The 17,366-nt window shown below is 39.6% G+C and overlaps 1 protein-coding gene across 1 annotated transcript in view; it reads left to right on the top strand.

Annotated features, from left to right (window-relative positions):
• ARMC4 (armadillo repeat containing 4) overlaps positions 1 to 17,366 on the top strand; it is a 279,552-nt gene that overhangs the window by 92,294 nt on the left and 169,892 nt on the right. Inside the window, exons 10-12 of the mRNA XM_006887089.1 lie at positions 7,299 to 7,445; positions 7,823 to 8,032; positions 15,908 to 16,150. Of these exons, the coding sequence (XP_006887151.1) occupies positions 7,299 to 7,445; positions 7,823 to 8,032; positions 15,908 to 16,150 (600 nt within the window). The remainder of the gene's footprint in view (positions 1 to 7,298; positions 7,446 to 7,822; positions 8,033 to 15,907; positions 16,151 to 17,366) is intronic.

The following is a 17,366-nucleotide window of genomic DNA, read 5'->3' as shown; positions in this document are numbered from 1 at the left end:
AATAAATAATTTTTTTAAAAAAGAATGAGTTATTTGAAATGGAATTGCTAGATCAAAGCTTATGAACATTTGAAATGTCAATAGTTCCTTACAGAAAGTAAATGTCAAACTATTCTCAACTAGTAATATACCACTGGTTACAGAGAGAAATGGTGAGAGTTCTTGAAAACAGAATTTCCTGACAGTGCAAGGAGATGCTGATTTAGTCCATCTGGAACTGTGTATGAGCACTGATGTCGTTGTATACACCATAGAGTTGGAGCTGACTGACTCTCCAGTGGCGTTTCACAAGAGTTGACTGTCCATCTTTTTCCTGATTAACATCAGTGGATTCAAACCATGTACCTTTATGAGTTGGCAGCACAACTCCTTTCCACTAAAGCCTCCAGAGCTCCCTAAAGGCAAAACAGAAAAGAGTTCCTAAAATTCCCCATGGTATTAAAACAGTTCACTTCTAAACAGCATGTTTCCAGAAACTCTATGAACTTTGATAAATGTCGATCGCTATAGAAAAGGCTTCAGGCCTTATGTTCATAGGGTCGCTGTGAGTCGTGCTTGACTTTAAATGATACATTAATACATATATCAACCATTTTCTTCTTGGGTTTTGTGTCTTAGAAAATAGGAAAGCTTTTCTGAAAACATTCCAAGAGAAAAAACAAACATATTTCTTTTTATGATTGGTAGTTTATAAGACATTTTTACCATTCAGATACTTAATCCCTCTTAAATACACTTTTATGTACCATAAGAAGTAGAAACTTTTACTTTTATCCTCCTACTATTTCTGCACTTATGCCTGTTAAATTTCTCAGCAAGTGTGCATTACTCCAGTCTGAGTCTCATTTCTGTAAGGATGCTTTATTTTTATTTTTTTTTTCTCTTGGAAACAGGATTTTTTGTTTTCTCTTGGCGTCTTGCGTCTCCTCTCTGGAGTCTGGGGTTTATGGCTGCTGAGTCATCACCGCAGAATAGCTCAGCAAATAAACACAAGGCAGGGCAGTATGTTTTACAACCTTGACTTGCATGGTTTTGTGCCACTCACTTTGAGTACTTTACTTTTTACCAGTTTTGAACCAGAGAAGAGTAATTCTCTTTCCGCCAACCTCTGTGCTGAGCTCTCGGTCCTCTGTCATCAGTACATGTCATCATTGGCAGAAGTTTGCTTTTCTTGCGCTCAAGATGCCATGTTTAGAGGAATATTATGCCGAGATGATTCACAGCTGGTTGGCATGGTTGTATAATGGTTGTGCCATCTCTCCAGACCTCCTGGTTGTAGACAGTGGGGAGTGGGGTTAGAGGAGCTTCCTGATCTTGATATTATGCCTCTTTCTTACCGACTTGTTCCAGTGTCTTTGGGGTTCTGACCAGAAGCTTCCAATAATGAGTTCATGTAGTGTGTTGCCCATCAGAATTTCATCAGCCAGCTTACAATACCCTTTTCTGAGCCAAGTTAATGGAAATTTTCATTTCAATTGCCCCTTTCCAATTCCTGATGAGTCATCTCAGCTTTCTTGCTTTTCTCTGCTTGTCTGCGATAACCTGAATGGTCTCTGTTACACCCACTCTCCCTTCCAGGGGCTTCGGCAGTCAGAGTAGTCTCTTAAAATTGTGACCAGCTCATATTTACTCTCCTCTCACCCCCAAACCACTTTGCAATGATTTCCGTGATCCTTGAAATAAGGGTTAAAGTTCCCACCTGGCCTGTGAGCCCTGCAGGTTCTCCTGCCCACCCAGCATCCCCACTCATCTTGCGCATTACTCCAGCTCCCACCCCACCCAACTCTCTCTGTCTGGGCTGCCACCACACTGATCACCATTAGGTCTTAATTATGTTGTACTCAATTCAACTACAGGACATTTGCACCTACTGTGTCCATAACTGGTTCTCTTTCCACCAGAGAAGGCACCCACTCCCTGTCCAGATCTCAGCTTGGTCATTATTTTCTCAAGGAAACTTGTGTGCATCCCTACCAGCGTACTTCTCCCTTGTAGCACTTCTCGGACTTACAGGTTTTATTATTTGTGTAGAATTAAAAACGAAATAAGAGAAAACATCAGCAAATATGAACAAGTGAAAATGACTGTGCCTATGATCATATGTAAGTTTGCCACACAATATACATATATGCTGTACAGATACAAATAGGCATATTCTGTAAATAAACATACACAAAAAACATATATACATATGGATACATACACATACCTATGTATTTATTAGAGAGTGCTCTTCTGGTACAGTTCATGGGCACTGCCAACCTAAACGCTGGTCCTCTCTGGTTTGAGAGGCTCTGAAGGAGAATGATGAGCAGTTTTTCCCCACTGGATTCACTACCTCCCAAAAACCTGCTGCAGGATCAGCTATCAGTTGGCTCTGGATCAAGGGCCAGAGTTTGAGTTTCTTGAATCATAACCAAAGGGAGCTCTGGTGACATAATCTAATAAGAGTTGCGATGCTAATTCAAAAGCTATTCTGTGGGAGATAGATAAGTATTCTCTTCCCATGTGATTCACAACCTTGGAAACTACAGGAGGGTCAGCTGTGAATTGGTCAGTACTCGATGCCAAAACTCAAGTTGTAACCAAATCGTATTAATATCATAACCAAACACCCTGAGGGAAAGGGTTTCTAGCCCTTGCGTCTCTGAACCTTAGCCTTGAGGGACATCAAAGTTCAATTGGTATAGCAAAATCCACAAAGAGAGTGTCTAAAATCTACTTCGGCAAGTAGGAACTGGATTCTTGAAATATATTGGCGTCTCCTGTTTTGGAACAAAGAAGGAAAAAAAAAATCAGAGACAATTAGTCCAAAATAATGGACCACATAAACGTCAGCTTCTGCTACCCTGGGGACTAGATGGTGCCCTGCTACACCTGATAACAACTCTAAAAGGGATCAAGGGAGAGGGTCCTGGACACAATGGGAGGAAAATGTGGAATAAAATTCAAAATCACAAAAATGGCCAAGCTTGTGGAGATCTCAAGACTATAACCGTTAGTCATCTTTTGAGCCCCAAATGAAACGTGCATTGTGGCTCAAATTTCAGGCAAGCAATAGATGGGCTTATAAGGTGAACAGTAATGGCAGGGAGGTGTCCACTCCTTAGAACAATCAATCATACACAATTCAAAGTCCAGCACTTGCCCAGGGAGAAAGCTCTGAAGGCAGGAAAGGGTCGGATTAAATCAATGAATAGCAATGAGAATTACAGGTAAGAGGGAAGCATGCTGTTAAAGTGTGGGAATTGAGATTAATGTCATAAAGCAAAATGTAGATAAATGATTTAATGGAAAATAATATTCTTTGTAACCTTTCACTCAAAGCACAATAAAATGTTTTTTAAAAAGCCATCTAGTTTAACCATCCGTTAGACAGTGTAATCAAATGATTGATTACAACATTCTGGAGGAGAGTAAGCAGTAGCTAATAAGAGAAAGAACATGAAGATCTTTCTACTCTGCCAGCTTGTAAGCTGTATCAAGAAAAAGACCACAGTTTTTAAATGTCCTTGTTTAACTAGAATGTCTATACTGCATAGCATCAACTTGGCAGATAATAATATGCAATCAATGCACTGAACAGACTACTACTACTACTACTACTACTACTACTACTACTACGAAGAGTTCTAGCAGCTTTCACCCTGCTTTCACATTGAATATATTCTTCATCTCAACTTGTTGCTAAGTGTTACTAAGAATGCATCAGCTCATGGTGATGCCATGTGGCAGAGTACAACTGATCCACAAGGTGGTTTAAGCAGTTGTCTTGTGAGGAGCAAGTCATTAAGTCTTTTCATCTTTTAGTCCCTGGGTGGGTTCAAACCGACCACCTTTTTGTTGACAGCCAAGTGCTTAAGCAACTCATCACCAGGGGCCTTTCAACTCAACCTGATGGTGTAGATTTTAGGAAAATGAAGATCAATATTATCTTCAGTAAAAGGTTCTTAGATGGTCTCGTTGGGTGCCATCATGTTGACCGTGCTCATAGTGATCCTTTGTCCAACAGAACAAAACTCCGCCCTGTCCTCCACCCTCTTCTCAGTGCCTGTTGCCGTCATTGTGTCAAGCTATCATGCCAAGAGTTTGCCTTATTTTTCCTGATCATCTACCAAGTAGGGTGTCTCTGTCCAGGAACCTCCTAATAGCACGCCCAAAGTATGTACAATGAAGTCTAGTCTCACTGTCTTCTCCACTCAATTTAGTTTTTGTTGTTGGTTTTTGTTTGTTTTGAACTCAATTTCATTAGGGCTTATTTCTACCTTCTTGTAAATTGAGGTGATGTTGTGGGCCATCAAGCTGGATTGAAGTCATAGTAGCTGACTGTCAAGCAGGTTTCCAGAAGCAGTGTAATCACAGAAGGAGATTATGCATTTCTCCCATGGAGCAGCTGACGGATTTGAACCGCATGCCTTTGGGATTTCAGTGCCGCTTCTTACCACAAGGCCACCAGAGCCCACTTCTTGTAAATGGTTTTTGTTGTTGTTAGGTGGCATCTCCTTGAGCATGACTCATAGTGACCCTATGAACAATCAAATTGAACCTCACCCTATCCTGTGCTATCATCATCTCTGACACACTACAGCCCAATGCTGAAATCACTGTGTCAATCCATGTCATTAATGGTTTTCCTTTCTTTCACTTACCCTCCATCTTTCCAAATATGTGTCCCTTTCCAAGGAATAGCTTCATCTAACTATATATCCAATGTATAAAATGCAAAGCTTTATCATCCTTACCTAGAAGGAGCACTCTGGGTGTACCTTCTCCAAGACATATTTTTTTTAGGAAGTCCATGAGATATTCAACACTCTTATCTAACATCAAAATAGGTTTGGAGAAAGGATATAGCTGTGACGCACACCTTCCTGATTTTAAACCATGCAGTGTGCCCCTTGCTCCGTTCAGACCACAAGTTCTTGGTCTAGGTAAAGATTTTGTATTAGCACAATTAAAGTGTTCTGGGATTCCCATTCTTCTCAATGTTAGCCACACTTTGTTATGATTCGCACAGGTCAAGAGGGTATTACTTTGTATACTAGGCAAAGTAATGCTCTATATGCCAAAGATTTCCTTTAAGGTGATGAAAAATGCTATTTCAAAAAGCCTCTTCCTTTCCTCTCCTCCTTTAATAAGAAGTATTGAGGGAAAGGGGAGAAGCAACAGTCATCCAGCCCTTGCAAGTTTGAAGCTGTGGTGACAACGAACAAATGTCTCTTGATTGGAGACTGGAATGCGAGCTGCAAAAACTTTGGAGCCAGCAGTCTCTAGAGACATTTGAGAAGAAGCAGGAGCAAGAAGGTGCCCAGCAAAAGAATTGTATTAATTTAAGAAATGGAAAAGCTTATGAAAGCTTTCCTCAAAACTCTTAAGCAGCCAGTAAAAGAATATTTTACTGTGTTTTCTCCAGCTCTTAAAACTCCACAAATGCAAATGTGCGATAGAATGTGAAAATAAGTATTGGCAACTAATTGACTTTTCAGAGAGGGTTAATTGAAAAAGGAGCATTATTTGCACTGCTTCACTTCAGTTAGATGTTTATGACATGTGGACAAAGTAGAATGAAGATTCAAGAATCCTTTAACATACGGCTGGTATTTAAAGAATAGCAATTGGCTAACATTTGTGGCTCTGTATGTCAAATATTTTGGCTCTTGATCTCTGGTATTCATTCTGAAAGATTTATAATCCTTTTGGGAGTGTGGTCAGTGACAAGAGTAGAACTAAATCCTGAAATGTGGAAAAACTAACTTTCCCTAATATAAAACTCTTCTAAAAAAAAAAAAGAAAAAATCCCTACAGCTATGAATATATTTTAAATTTTTCAGGAAAAAAAAATGGATGATTTACAAATTTTCCCCCTAAAAGCATCTGATTTCTCAATGAGAAATATAACATTTCAATCCTTTGACTTCATATTTGTCCTGGAGATAATTCAGAACAACATAAAATTTGAAATTGTAGGGATATGATGCAAAGCTTTAAAAAATTGTACATTTGTTATGTGGTAAATAATGAAATAAAATTTGTAAAATTATGAAGTTTAGGAAAAAATTAAAAGATTTGCGATAGGAGCAAAGATTCTGCTTCTATAAGTAGAATCTTGATACCAAAGAAAATACAGTGCTAGCAGCAGACTCAAACACACTGCCGTTGACTCAGTTCTGACTCATAGTGACCTGGGGTTTCTGAGGCTGGAAATTGTGACAGAAGGAGATTGCCTATCTTTCTCCTGCAGAGCCACTGGTGAATTTACACCAATGGACACAAGGAAGGGACTGGTTCTTGGAGAAGGGTGGAGAGACAGCTCAGGAGAGGAAGACTGTGGATGAGTTGGACTGATACAATTAACTGGAGCAAGATGGATAGGTGTGTTGGAGTCAGTGAGACTGGCTCAGAACAGGGCACATTTCAGAGCTGTTGTATACCGGATCGCTATGAGTCACTTGTAACTTGATAGCACATAACAACAACAACAAAGAAAGAAAGAAGTTTATTAGGAAAAATAGTTTGTAAAAGGGGTTCAGGATGGGCAGGGTAGCACTAGCCAATGACTGGTACTCACTTTTTAAATTTTTTTATAAACTTTTTATTTCTTTTCATCTAAAAGATATAGCTCATCCTAATCTTTTACACATGATAAGACAAAACAACGTTATGACCCTAAGCTGAGACAAACTATAGCTCAAAACATTGAAATATTCTCCCCACTCCATCCCACCTCCTATTCTGCCCATCCAGTTCATCTCCAGGTTCTTCTGGAGTTGATTCCTTTTTCAAACCCCTACTGCTTAGTCAGCCTACTCTAGATCCTGCTCTGGATTGTTCCTTTCCACGCAGTTTCTCTTTATTCAGGTTCTCCCTGCTGCAAACTCCCCTGTACACATCTGTGAGAAGTGTTCAGACTCCTCTCCTGTAAGCACACTGCTCAGTGCAAGTACACTGTCAACTTTATACAAAGCTGGAATGCCTCAGTCAATCCTTCAAGGCATGTCCCTCAACTCTACCTAATACAGTAATACCACCTAGTGTGGTAGCTCTTTAAACCGGACAGACCAACTTTCAGTGTTGACCCTTAACTGAAAGAATGTTGTATGACATATTCTACAGCCTTTTCACTCTTCAACTCTGTGTGATTCAATTAACAAATTATAGCCTACGCCGAGAAGTTAAAATCAATGAGCCACATACAGGGAAATAAATACATTTCCAAATTCACAGACTCATTACCATTTTATAAGTTTCTATGGGCATGTGATCTTATTTGACTTTTCTCTGGTTTTGTGTCTTTGTAGGGAGGAAATCAGACAGTAACAGTGATTGCCTTGTGTTCACTGAGGGATTTCAACTTAGCTCAAGAGACCTGCCAGCTGGCCATCAGGGATGTTGGAGGCCTTGAAGTTTTAATAAATTTACTGGATACTGATGAACTCAAATGCAAGGTGAGTGGCTTTGTCACAATGGATGTCTTACTCCTGCTTCTTTTGGGGGGCATCCCTTTGACTCTAGTTTGCTGCCATTCTTTGCTGTTTATTTATCTGGTATTATTACTGATAATCAATCTCTTAGCTGTTCTTTCTCTTTTGCTTTACTCCTGTCTCTTGTTCTTTTCCACTCATCTCACACTTTATCAATGATTTTTTATTTATATGATTGATAGAAAAAGTACAGGATGTTTGGCCACCCGAAAACTGAGGCAATTTCTTAAAAACTTAACTGGCAAAGATTTTTGGAAGGCTTGGATTAAAAAAAAAAATCTGTATATACAGCACTAGTTATATATTAAGCATTCATTCACATACAACCTTTTCTTGTTTAGATTGGGTCATTAAAAATTCTGAAGGAAATCAGTCACAATCCTCAAATCCGACGTAATATTGTTGACCTTGGGGGCTTACCAGTTATGGTTAGCATACTTGATTCTCCAAACAAGAGCCTGAAGTGCTTGGCTGCTGAAACAATTGCTAATGTTGCGAAGTTTAGACGTGCCCGTCGGGCAGTGAGACAACATGGAGGTATCACCAAGCTGGTGAGTAACGCTGACAGAAGTCTGCTCTCTGCTGTCCTTCCCACACATCCCCAGACATGACAAAGCCACCAGCGTGTATGCTAGTACTCTTTTTCTTGTATCACTTTAAAGATCTATTAAATATAACTTTTGTTTATTTGCTTGTGGCTGAGTGTCCCTGAGCAGTGAAACTAGTTTGCGTTCAACTACTACTCTAGAAGTTGTAGCCTGGTTGTGCTTCCATATAATCCCAGCCAGGAAAACTATGGAACAGTTCTGCCTGGAAATGCAGGGGGTCACCATGAGTCAGAATAAACTCGAAAGCAGTGGCAGTCCAACTGATGGTGACCCATGAATAGCAGAACAAAATACTGTCCATCTGTGTCACATCCACGATTATTGGTATATTTGGGGTCATTGTTGTGGCTATTGTATCATTCTGTCATAGAGCAGTTCCTTCATTTCTGCTGACTCCACTTGACCACATACAAGGCCTCTTTATGAGAGATTGGTCTCCCTTAATGACATGTCCAAAAGGTACCCAGTCCTAGGGTATTGTCCTGATAACCCAACAACCAGGCTTCTCTGGTTCTAATCCACCAGAATCTCTGAGGGAGAAAGGTAGGCAATCTCTTCCCATGCAATTTACAGCTTTTGAAACATGCTAGAGGGCCAGTTATGAGTTGGTTCTGACAGCAATGATTTTAGTTAAATTGTGGAGCAATATGTGCACAGTAAACAAGCCAAAGCTACTCTCAAGTCTTGGGAACATTATAGGCATGTTTGCTCTAAGATTGATTTGTTCACTCTCCTCACCCAGATAGAGATCTATGTGTGTGTGCAGACACACACTCATGCAATGTTGGCGATAGGGCGATGAGAACCTGCTCCCTGGGAAGCAGCTGGTCATCTCTGTTATCACTAGCTGTGTAGCACCTATGCTTTCTGATGCAGCTCTCACACTGTGAGCTATCATTACCTATAACACGCAGTCAGAGCTGCAGAGACAAACTGAATAATCTCATTGCTAGTTATGAAAGTGAGGACTGAAAACAGCCTGCATGTTTTCAGGAGTTGAGCTAAGTAAATTTGCAATATATCTGTAATCAGGAGAAATATTTAGGTGTTGTTTTACTTGTGTGCCGTCGAGCTAATGACCCTATGTAATAGCTCTGAACCCTGCCTTATCGCCATTCTCGCTGACATGCCTGCCCCCATCACCACAGTCACTGTGTACTTTGGAGAATATTTAGTAACAAGTAAAGTGTGCCACATTTAATGTTATTAAAATTCTAGTAGATAGAAAATAAGTTAGAAAGAAAATTGTTGACAATGGTTTTGTCTAATGTAATGATCACTAATTTTTCTTATATTTGTTGAAGCAAAACAGATACTGTGAAGATGGCACAGAATTGGGCAGGGTTTAGTTTTGTTGTACATAGGGGCACTATGAATTAGAATCTACTTTCTGACACAAAACACAAAGCATGTTTTTTATGAGATGCATATATGGAGTTGTCATGAATTAGAATTTCTTCTATTGCAACTAATAACAACATGCTTCACGTCTGAGACCCTTGTTGTTGTTGTTATGGGTCATTGAGTCAACTGTAACTCATAGCAATCTTGTGCACAACAGCTCTGAACCCTGCTCTATCCTGAACCAGTCTGACTGACTGTGACATACCTACCGTCATTAACCCAGTTACAGTGTCACTCCATCTCTTCCGGGATCTTCCTCTTCTGCTCTGTCCCTCCACCTGTCCAAGCATGATGTCCTTCTTCAAGGTCCAATCCCCCCTTGCTGTATGCCCAGATTATGTATGATGGAGTCTCAAATCCTTGCTTCCATGGAGCAGCTTGGCTTCCCCCCCTCCAGGACAGACATGTTAATTCTCTTGGCAGTCCACAATATGTTCAATACTCTTCTCCGACATCACACTTCAAAGACATCAATTCTTCTTCTGTCATCCTTAGTCACTGGCCAGCTCTCTGAAGCATAGCAAGTATCTGTGAAGACCACAGCCCTGATCAGGTACACCTTAGTCTCTAAACTTACTTCCTTGCTCTTCAGTATCCTAGAGAGTCCTGGACAGCAGATTTTCATAATGCAATTAATCTTTTGATTTCCTGACTGCATTGGTGGCCTAGTGGCAAGAAGCTGTGTTGCAATCCCAAAGGCATGCAGTTCAAATCTACAATCTGCTCCTCCGGAAAAGGATGGGCAATCTCCTCCTGTGCCATTAATTGCCTCTGAAAACCCACTGGAGGGTCAGCTATGGGTCGGTTCTGACTCAGGGATACACAACAACAACAGTGCCTAGAGTGTTGATTGTAGAATTGAGAAAGCTATCTATCTTGATGCTGCCAATTGGCCCAGTGGTGAGAATCTTTGTCTTTTTGATGTTGAGCTTCAGTCCATATTCCAAACTACAGTCCTTGACACTCTGCAGCAAATGCTTCAGGCCCTCTTCTGTTTCAACAAGTAAGGTTATGTCATCAGCATAACACAGGTTGTTGATGAGTCTTCCTCCAATCCTGATGTCATATTCATCCTCATAAAGTCCAGCCTCTCAAATGATCTGTTCTGCCTAGAGATTGAAAAGGTCTGGAGACAGGACAAATCGCTGACAATCTCCTTTTCTGGTTTTGGACCATGTGGTATTTGGTACCTTAGTACTGGGATAATTACACTTCTCCGTACCTATTCTATATGTGTGCCATGTAAATAAATTAGGAAGCTGGGATATATGAAGAATACAGCATCAGGATTGGAGGAAGATTCATCAACAACCTATGTTATGCCAGCGTGTGTGATTACACAATGTTGTTTGCAGAAAGTGAAGACGACTTGAAGTACTTCCTAAAGCTACTGTGAAATGGCAGCCTTCCCTATGGATTACACCTCACTTTCAAGAAAACAAAAATCCTCACATGTGCGCCAATAAGTACCATTGTCATTGATGGATAAAAAGACTGGTGTTATTAAAGATTTCATTTAACTTGAATCCACTATCAACACTCACAGCAGAAGCAGTCAAGAAATCAAAAGATATGCAGCACTGGGCTTATCTGCTGTCAAGGAACCCTTTAAAATGCAAAAGAGCAAGAATTTCAATTTAAAGAGGAAGAAATGCCTGACTCAACCCATAATATTTTCCGTTGCTTTCTATGTGTGTGAAAATTGAACAGGAAATAAAGATGAAAAAGAATTGTTGTTATGTACAGTTGAACCAGAATAGATGTATAACTGACCCTCCGGTGCATTTTCAGAAGCTATAAATCACATGAGAAGAGATTGCTTAACCTTCTTTTGTAAAGCAGCTGGGGCATTCAAACTACCTACCACTGAGTTGGTAGCACAACTCCTCACAACTGGGTGACTAGAGCTCTTGAAGAATTACTGCCTTTGATTTGTGCTATTGATGAAGACTACGGAATAAATAATGGCTTGCCAAATCTGTCTTGGAGGAAGTGCAACCAGAGTATTTTTAAGATGCAAGGTTTGTGACATTTTATCTCACATTCTTTGGGCGTGTTGCCAGAGACACCAGTCCTTGGGAAAGACTATCATGTTTGAAAAACGGAGAGCCAATGAAAGAGAGAAAGACCACCTACAAAATAGATGGACAATGCCTGGACCAAACGGCCTGAGCTTGGTGGAGATCATGATGATGGCACAGGCTGAGTCAAGACTCTGATCTGTTTTTTTCATAGAATCTGGAATTGACTAGAGAACATCTAACAACAACTATATCATCAGTTAAGAAGATAGTAACAACATTTTATTATAATTTTTAATGATACCTAATTTAGGGACAGAAAGCCCAATACAGTAAATAATAGGCTTCTAATTGGTAGCTGAGGGAGCACTGGTGGCCTCGTGGTAAGAAGCTCTGCTGCAATCCCGAAGCCATGCAGATCAAATCCACCGACTTCTCTGAGGAAGGAGGATGGACAATCTCCTCTCCTGTGATTAGCTGCCTCTGAAAACCCACTGGAGAGTCAGCTTTGGTTTGGTTCAGACTCAACAGTACATAACAACAACAACAATAATTGGTAGCTGAAAACATGTCTAGGAAGGATCAGGATTAAAATTCTGTTTGGGTTTCCTAGGCATGGGGGCTAGATGGCGTATAAGCAGGAGACCCCCAACTATACTAGAAAGGAGGGTAATCCAGAAACAGATGAGTTGGTGCAGTGGGTCCGTGACAATTCAGGACAAATGAGCAGAGGTCATTCTCAGATGGAAGACATAGGCCAATTTAGTAGCACTTTGATGGAAGACAGTACCTGGAGAAACATGCTGGAGGCCCAGAGGTTTGAACACACAACATGCTCCAGGCAAGGGGTGATTATTTGCACACAATAGTGCTATTTTTTCTGTGACTAGTTTCCACATTCCCTTGTATCCATAGCAATCCTGACATTTTAATCTGGCCGACTCTGTTGCTGCATACCATCAAGTCGGAACCCACTTCAAAGATGACGTAACTCCAGTGGATTTTCAGAGGCAGTTTGATGATATAAGAAATTGCCCATCTTTTTTTCCTCCCTGCAGAGCAACTGGTGGATTCAAATCATGTGCCTTTTGAATGGCAGTGCAGCCTTTTACCACTAGGCCAGCAGAGCTCCTGGCAGACTTGAATAAGGCTGTTTGTTTAAGGAGCCCTAGTGTGGCACTGTGTAGCGTGGCAGGCTGCTAAACAAAAAGGTGGTGCTTCACGTCTCTTCCAATAAAGATGTATGGCCTTGAAGACTCTATGGAGGGTCGCTATGAGTTGAAATTGGATTGATGGCTGTGACTATTTTGTTGTTGATAGTTTTCCAAAGTTAATTTTTTTTTTATTAAAAAAAGTTTAACTTAAAAATATTTTTAAAAAGCATTTTGAAAGTTTACAAATCATATTGGTTTTTCATTCAATCATTCATAGGCATTTTGTTTTATACCATTAATTATAATTAATAAATCACAGTGTCTGTGTCTGATCACTTACTATATATTGCCTAACTCTTCACCCACTTTCTCTCTTTACTAATTTTCACTCCCTTTTACCTTCCCTTTACTGGTAACCATCCAAGAATGATTCTGTGTATAAGTCTTCCCTTATCTTTTAAAATAAAAATTTTCTTCTATAAGCAGAAAGAATGGAAGCAAGGATCGTGAAGTTTCATGTTAGATATTTTGAACATTTTGTCAGAAGGGCTGGTCCTTGGACATTGACATCATGTTTGGAAAGATGAAGGGTCAGTGAAAGAGAGGAAGACCCTCAATGAGGTGGATTGACATAGTAACTGAAATACTGGGTTTATGCAGAGATGGTGAGCATGACACAGGATAGGGCAAAGCTCAGATCGATGGTACCTAACAACAACATATACTATAAGAGTTCTTTTGTGACTGACTGTCACTCAGCAGAGTTTCCTTGAGATTCCTCCATGCTGTCCAGTGTTTCTCAAAGTCTTTATCCTTCTTCAGTGTTGTATGATAATCCACTGTGTGAATGTACCATAGTCTCTTTAACCATGGGACTGTTGATAGACACTCATGTTCTTTCCATCTCTTTTAAATTCTATTCTTTTCTTCTATTATAAATGATGCTGCAGTGAACACGGATGTGCTTGTATCAGTTTGAGGTAGTTTTTTGTTGTTGTTGTTTTGCTTTTTTTTAAAAAAAAATTATGTGACTAAGGAACCCTGCTCTTGCAGTCTTTAATCATTGAAGGCAGTTCTGCCCTGTCACATAGGTTAACCTATAAATTACCAGTGCCAATCAACACTGTATATTTAGAACCAGAATATTAATAAAGATGTCCTTGGGGACAGCTATCTCACAATGTAGTGGTGTAGGAGGAGAAGACAGAGGGAATGCAAGTGACAAAATAAGTATAATGGTGCATTTTTTATGTATTTCATTGAAGTCCATATAAAAAGTGATGGGGAAACAAAAAAGATAAAGGAGGTTATATAACATGTTTAGCTTTGAGGAAGAGAGTGAAGAACAGTTGGAGAAATGAGATACTGATTGTGTTGAGTCTTTTTTTTTTATTTTTAAAGTAGGTGTTAGGCAAATTTACCAAGGAATATAACTTCAGGAGGAGGACCCTGACTTAGTAAGAGCCAAGCTGGGGAACAGCATTGTGTTTGGAAGTTATAATTGATTTAATGTGACCAGATCCTGGGTATGTCTGCCACCTGAATAGTAAGAGGTGACATTGGAAGGCCATGGAGATCACACAGGACCTTCCCAATGAGTTATACACTTACAGGTACATATATTTCTATATTTTGTCCTTATATGGTCCATAAACCATCTGACTTAATCGATCTTTTTGTTTAGGAATTGGTGATTGGATGGGGAGTTTCTACTTAGTCTGGGGTACTCCATTATAAACTTGGTAAATGGACAGATTCCATGAAGTGAACTTTATAGAGGGAGAATAATAGAGAGGATGTTCATAGATGATGACTCATTAGTTCCAAGATAAGAAAAGTGGGTCTGCAGCACGCCTCACAGCTTCTTTTTATGGGTCTAATCCCAGCTCTGGGGAGATCTAGCTTTTCTTCTTCCAAAGAGTAGTCAGATATACTGTTGTCCTTATAGTAAATTATTGGTTTCCATAGATCTTCAGTACTTTCGATTATTGGAAAGAAAAGAGGGAACTTGGAAGCTGTGTCTTCTGGCTTGATTGGCTATGGTGGCCTGGGAAGTGGGCTGTGTCTTCCCCAATGTTCTCATGACTTTTAAGAGTGAATGGCCCATCCAGTTCTCATTAGAAAGTTCCACATGGCTTTAGGGAAGATAGTTTTCCGAGACACCAGGATAGAAGATGTGGTTTACAAATATCCACTGTTGGCAAGTGGATTCCAACTCCTAGGGACCATAAAAGGAAGAGTAGAACTGCCCTGGAGAGTTTCTAAAGGTTACAAGGTTTACTGAAGCAGAATTCCTCATCTTTTCTCCCAAGCTGTGGTTGGTAGTTTAGAACTATCTACCTCTTAGTCAGAGGAGCCCTGGTGGCCAAGTCCATAACATGTTGTATTGCTAACCAAAAGCCTCTATGTTTCTGGTGACTCAAATCCACCAGCTGCTCTTCCAGAGGGTCTCCTCTCATTAGGAGGGTCACTCTGTGTCAGAACTTTTGAGTTGAGCCTTTCAGTTGGTGACCCGACTCTCAATTCACAGTGCCACAATAGCTTCTTTTTGTTACACCAATACAAATGGAGTTATTGAATTACTTGCTGTTGAATTGGCTCTGACTCACAGCTACCTTGTGTGTTACCATACAACTTTTTACTCCATAGGAACATCAGTGTCTATTTTTCTGCAAGCAGATCTCTAGGCCTTTCCCTTTCTTTCTTTTTTGTTTATGCTTTTGTTTTAAAGTATCTTTGGGAAGTTTTGAACTACCAGCCTTTGGGGGCATTTGAACCACCAGTGTTTGGTGTACTTAGGAACATCAGTGTCTATTTTTCTGCAAGCAGATCTCTAGGCTTTTCCCTTCCTTTCTTTTTTGTTTATGCTTTTGTTCTAAAGTATCTTTGGGAAGTTTTGAACTACCAGCCTTTGGGGGCATTTGAACCACTAGTGTTTGGTGTGCTTAACTGTTTGTACTCCCAGACATTAATGGAGATATTAGAGCCAGATTAGAAGAGAATGTTTGGGTAGTGAGATTAAATTTCTTCTTGGAAATAAAATTCACTAGATTTAGAGGTCTTAAAAGGCTTTGTTCGTTCTCACTCATTGCTATGCAGTACAATAACAGATCTCTTTGTTTATACTTTTTTTTTTTACAGAAGTGAGCTTATTAGTAACCCTATAGCAACTGAAGGATGCATGAAGTTTTAGTTTGAGATGGTCATATATATGTAGTGACTACCTGTTGTTTTTCTAGGTCGCTCTACTCGACTGTAGACAGAACTCATCAGAACCATCTCAACCATCTCTTTATGAGGCCACAGACGTGGATGTGGCTCGCTGTGGCGCACAGGCACTATGGAGCTGCAGTAAAAGTTATGCCAATAAAGAAGCCATTCGCAAAGCTGGAGGCATTCCCTTGCTGGCTCAATTACTGAAGACTTCTCATGAAGACATGCTAATTCCAGTGGTGGGAACACTGCAAGAATGTGCATCAGAGGTACCCAGGCAGATCTGCCTCCTTTGCCTTTATTTACCTGGACTTACTTGAGTCTTTGAGTCCTTAGGTGATACAGAAAGTTAATCATTTTTGATGTTTTGAACCTTTCCAGACACACCTTGAAAGATCAGCCTTGTAAACAATATGGATCGGGCTCACCAAGAGTCAGAAATGATACAATAGAGTCTTGTATGCTTTTTTAAAATTTTTTTCCTTTTTTTTAGCTACTTTATTTAAAAAAAAAGAATTGTTAGATTATTGTATCTGCTAAATTCTTTATTTTTCAAAAGTTAGAATTCCACTAGATGGGGAAAATCATGAGATGAAAATTAATTTAGTACCACTATGATACATTTTTTAATTAATCAGCTAAATTTTTATGTTGTTGTGTAGGTTAAGTTTAAACATGGTGGTTAGCATTTCTTTACTGAGGACATTTATTCAGAGAACCATGAAAAAGGCTTATATTATCCCATAATATAAGTAGTGTTTCTCTTTTGACTTGAACACTTCTTCCCATAAAAAGCAAATGAATTTGCTACTGACACTAAAGCAAGCATGTTAACCTGCTCACAACCTCGCTGGGCCTCTGAACTCTGTGCAATATGAGTTTAGGATAGTCCTGAATGGTAAGAATCAGCTGCAGATTCTCTCCATTGTAAGAGATTTATAGAAATCACAACACATACATTTACGTACCTCATGTAAAGAATATCAAGAAGTTGTTAAAATATTTTCTGAAGTATGAAGATATACTGCAAAAGCAAACCAGGAAGCTTATGCCATTCTATTTTCATCTAGCAAATAGACTGACTGGACTCTTGTGCTATATGAGGCTATGTTGGGTGAGGGAAGAAGAGATAATTGTCCTTCATGTCTACATAGTTTGAGGGTAAGGTTGAAGTAGCATAACAGAGGTTCAAGTCCCATCATTCTGTTTTTCTCATTGGCTTTATTATACTTATGATATTACTTGCTAGAAGTTTACACATTCTTGGTAATTGTTTTACTAAAGAAAAACAAAATTTGGATTGAAATAGTTCAAGTTCTGAAGTTATTGATGTAATAAAAGGAAACTTCACTCAAAGGATTTAAAGGATATACTACTTTTTAACAGTCTTCCCTTATTGCACTTTTCAAATAATTTTTCATTTGTGTTTTACAAGTTGAAAGTTTATGGCAAGCCTGTGTCTAGCAAGTTCATGGGTACCATTTT

Source organism: Elephantulus edwardii, unplaced genomic scaffold, assembly GCF_000299155.1.
Source record: "Elephantulus edwardii isolate Elephantulus edwardi_28Jun2011 unplaced genomic scaffold, EleEdw1.0 scaffold00054, whole genome shotgun sequence".
Classification (NCBI taxonomy): Eukaryota; Metazoa; Chordata; class Mammalia; order Macroscelidea; family Macroscelididae; genus Elephantulus; species Elephantulus edwardii.
The sequence above is the reverse complement of the archived record's forward strand: the minus strand, read 5'-3'. Positions and strand labels throughout refer to the sequence as shown.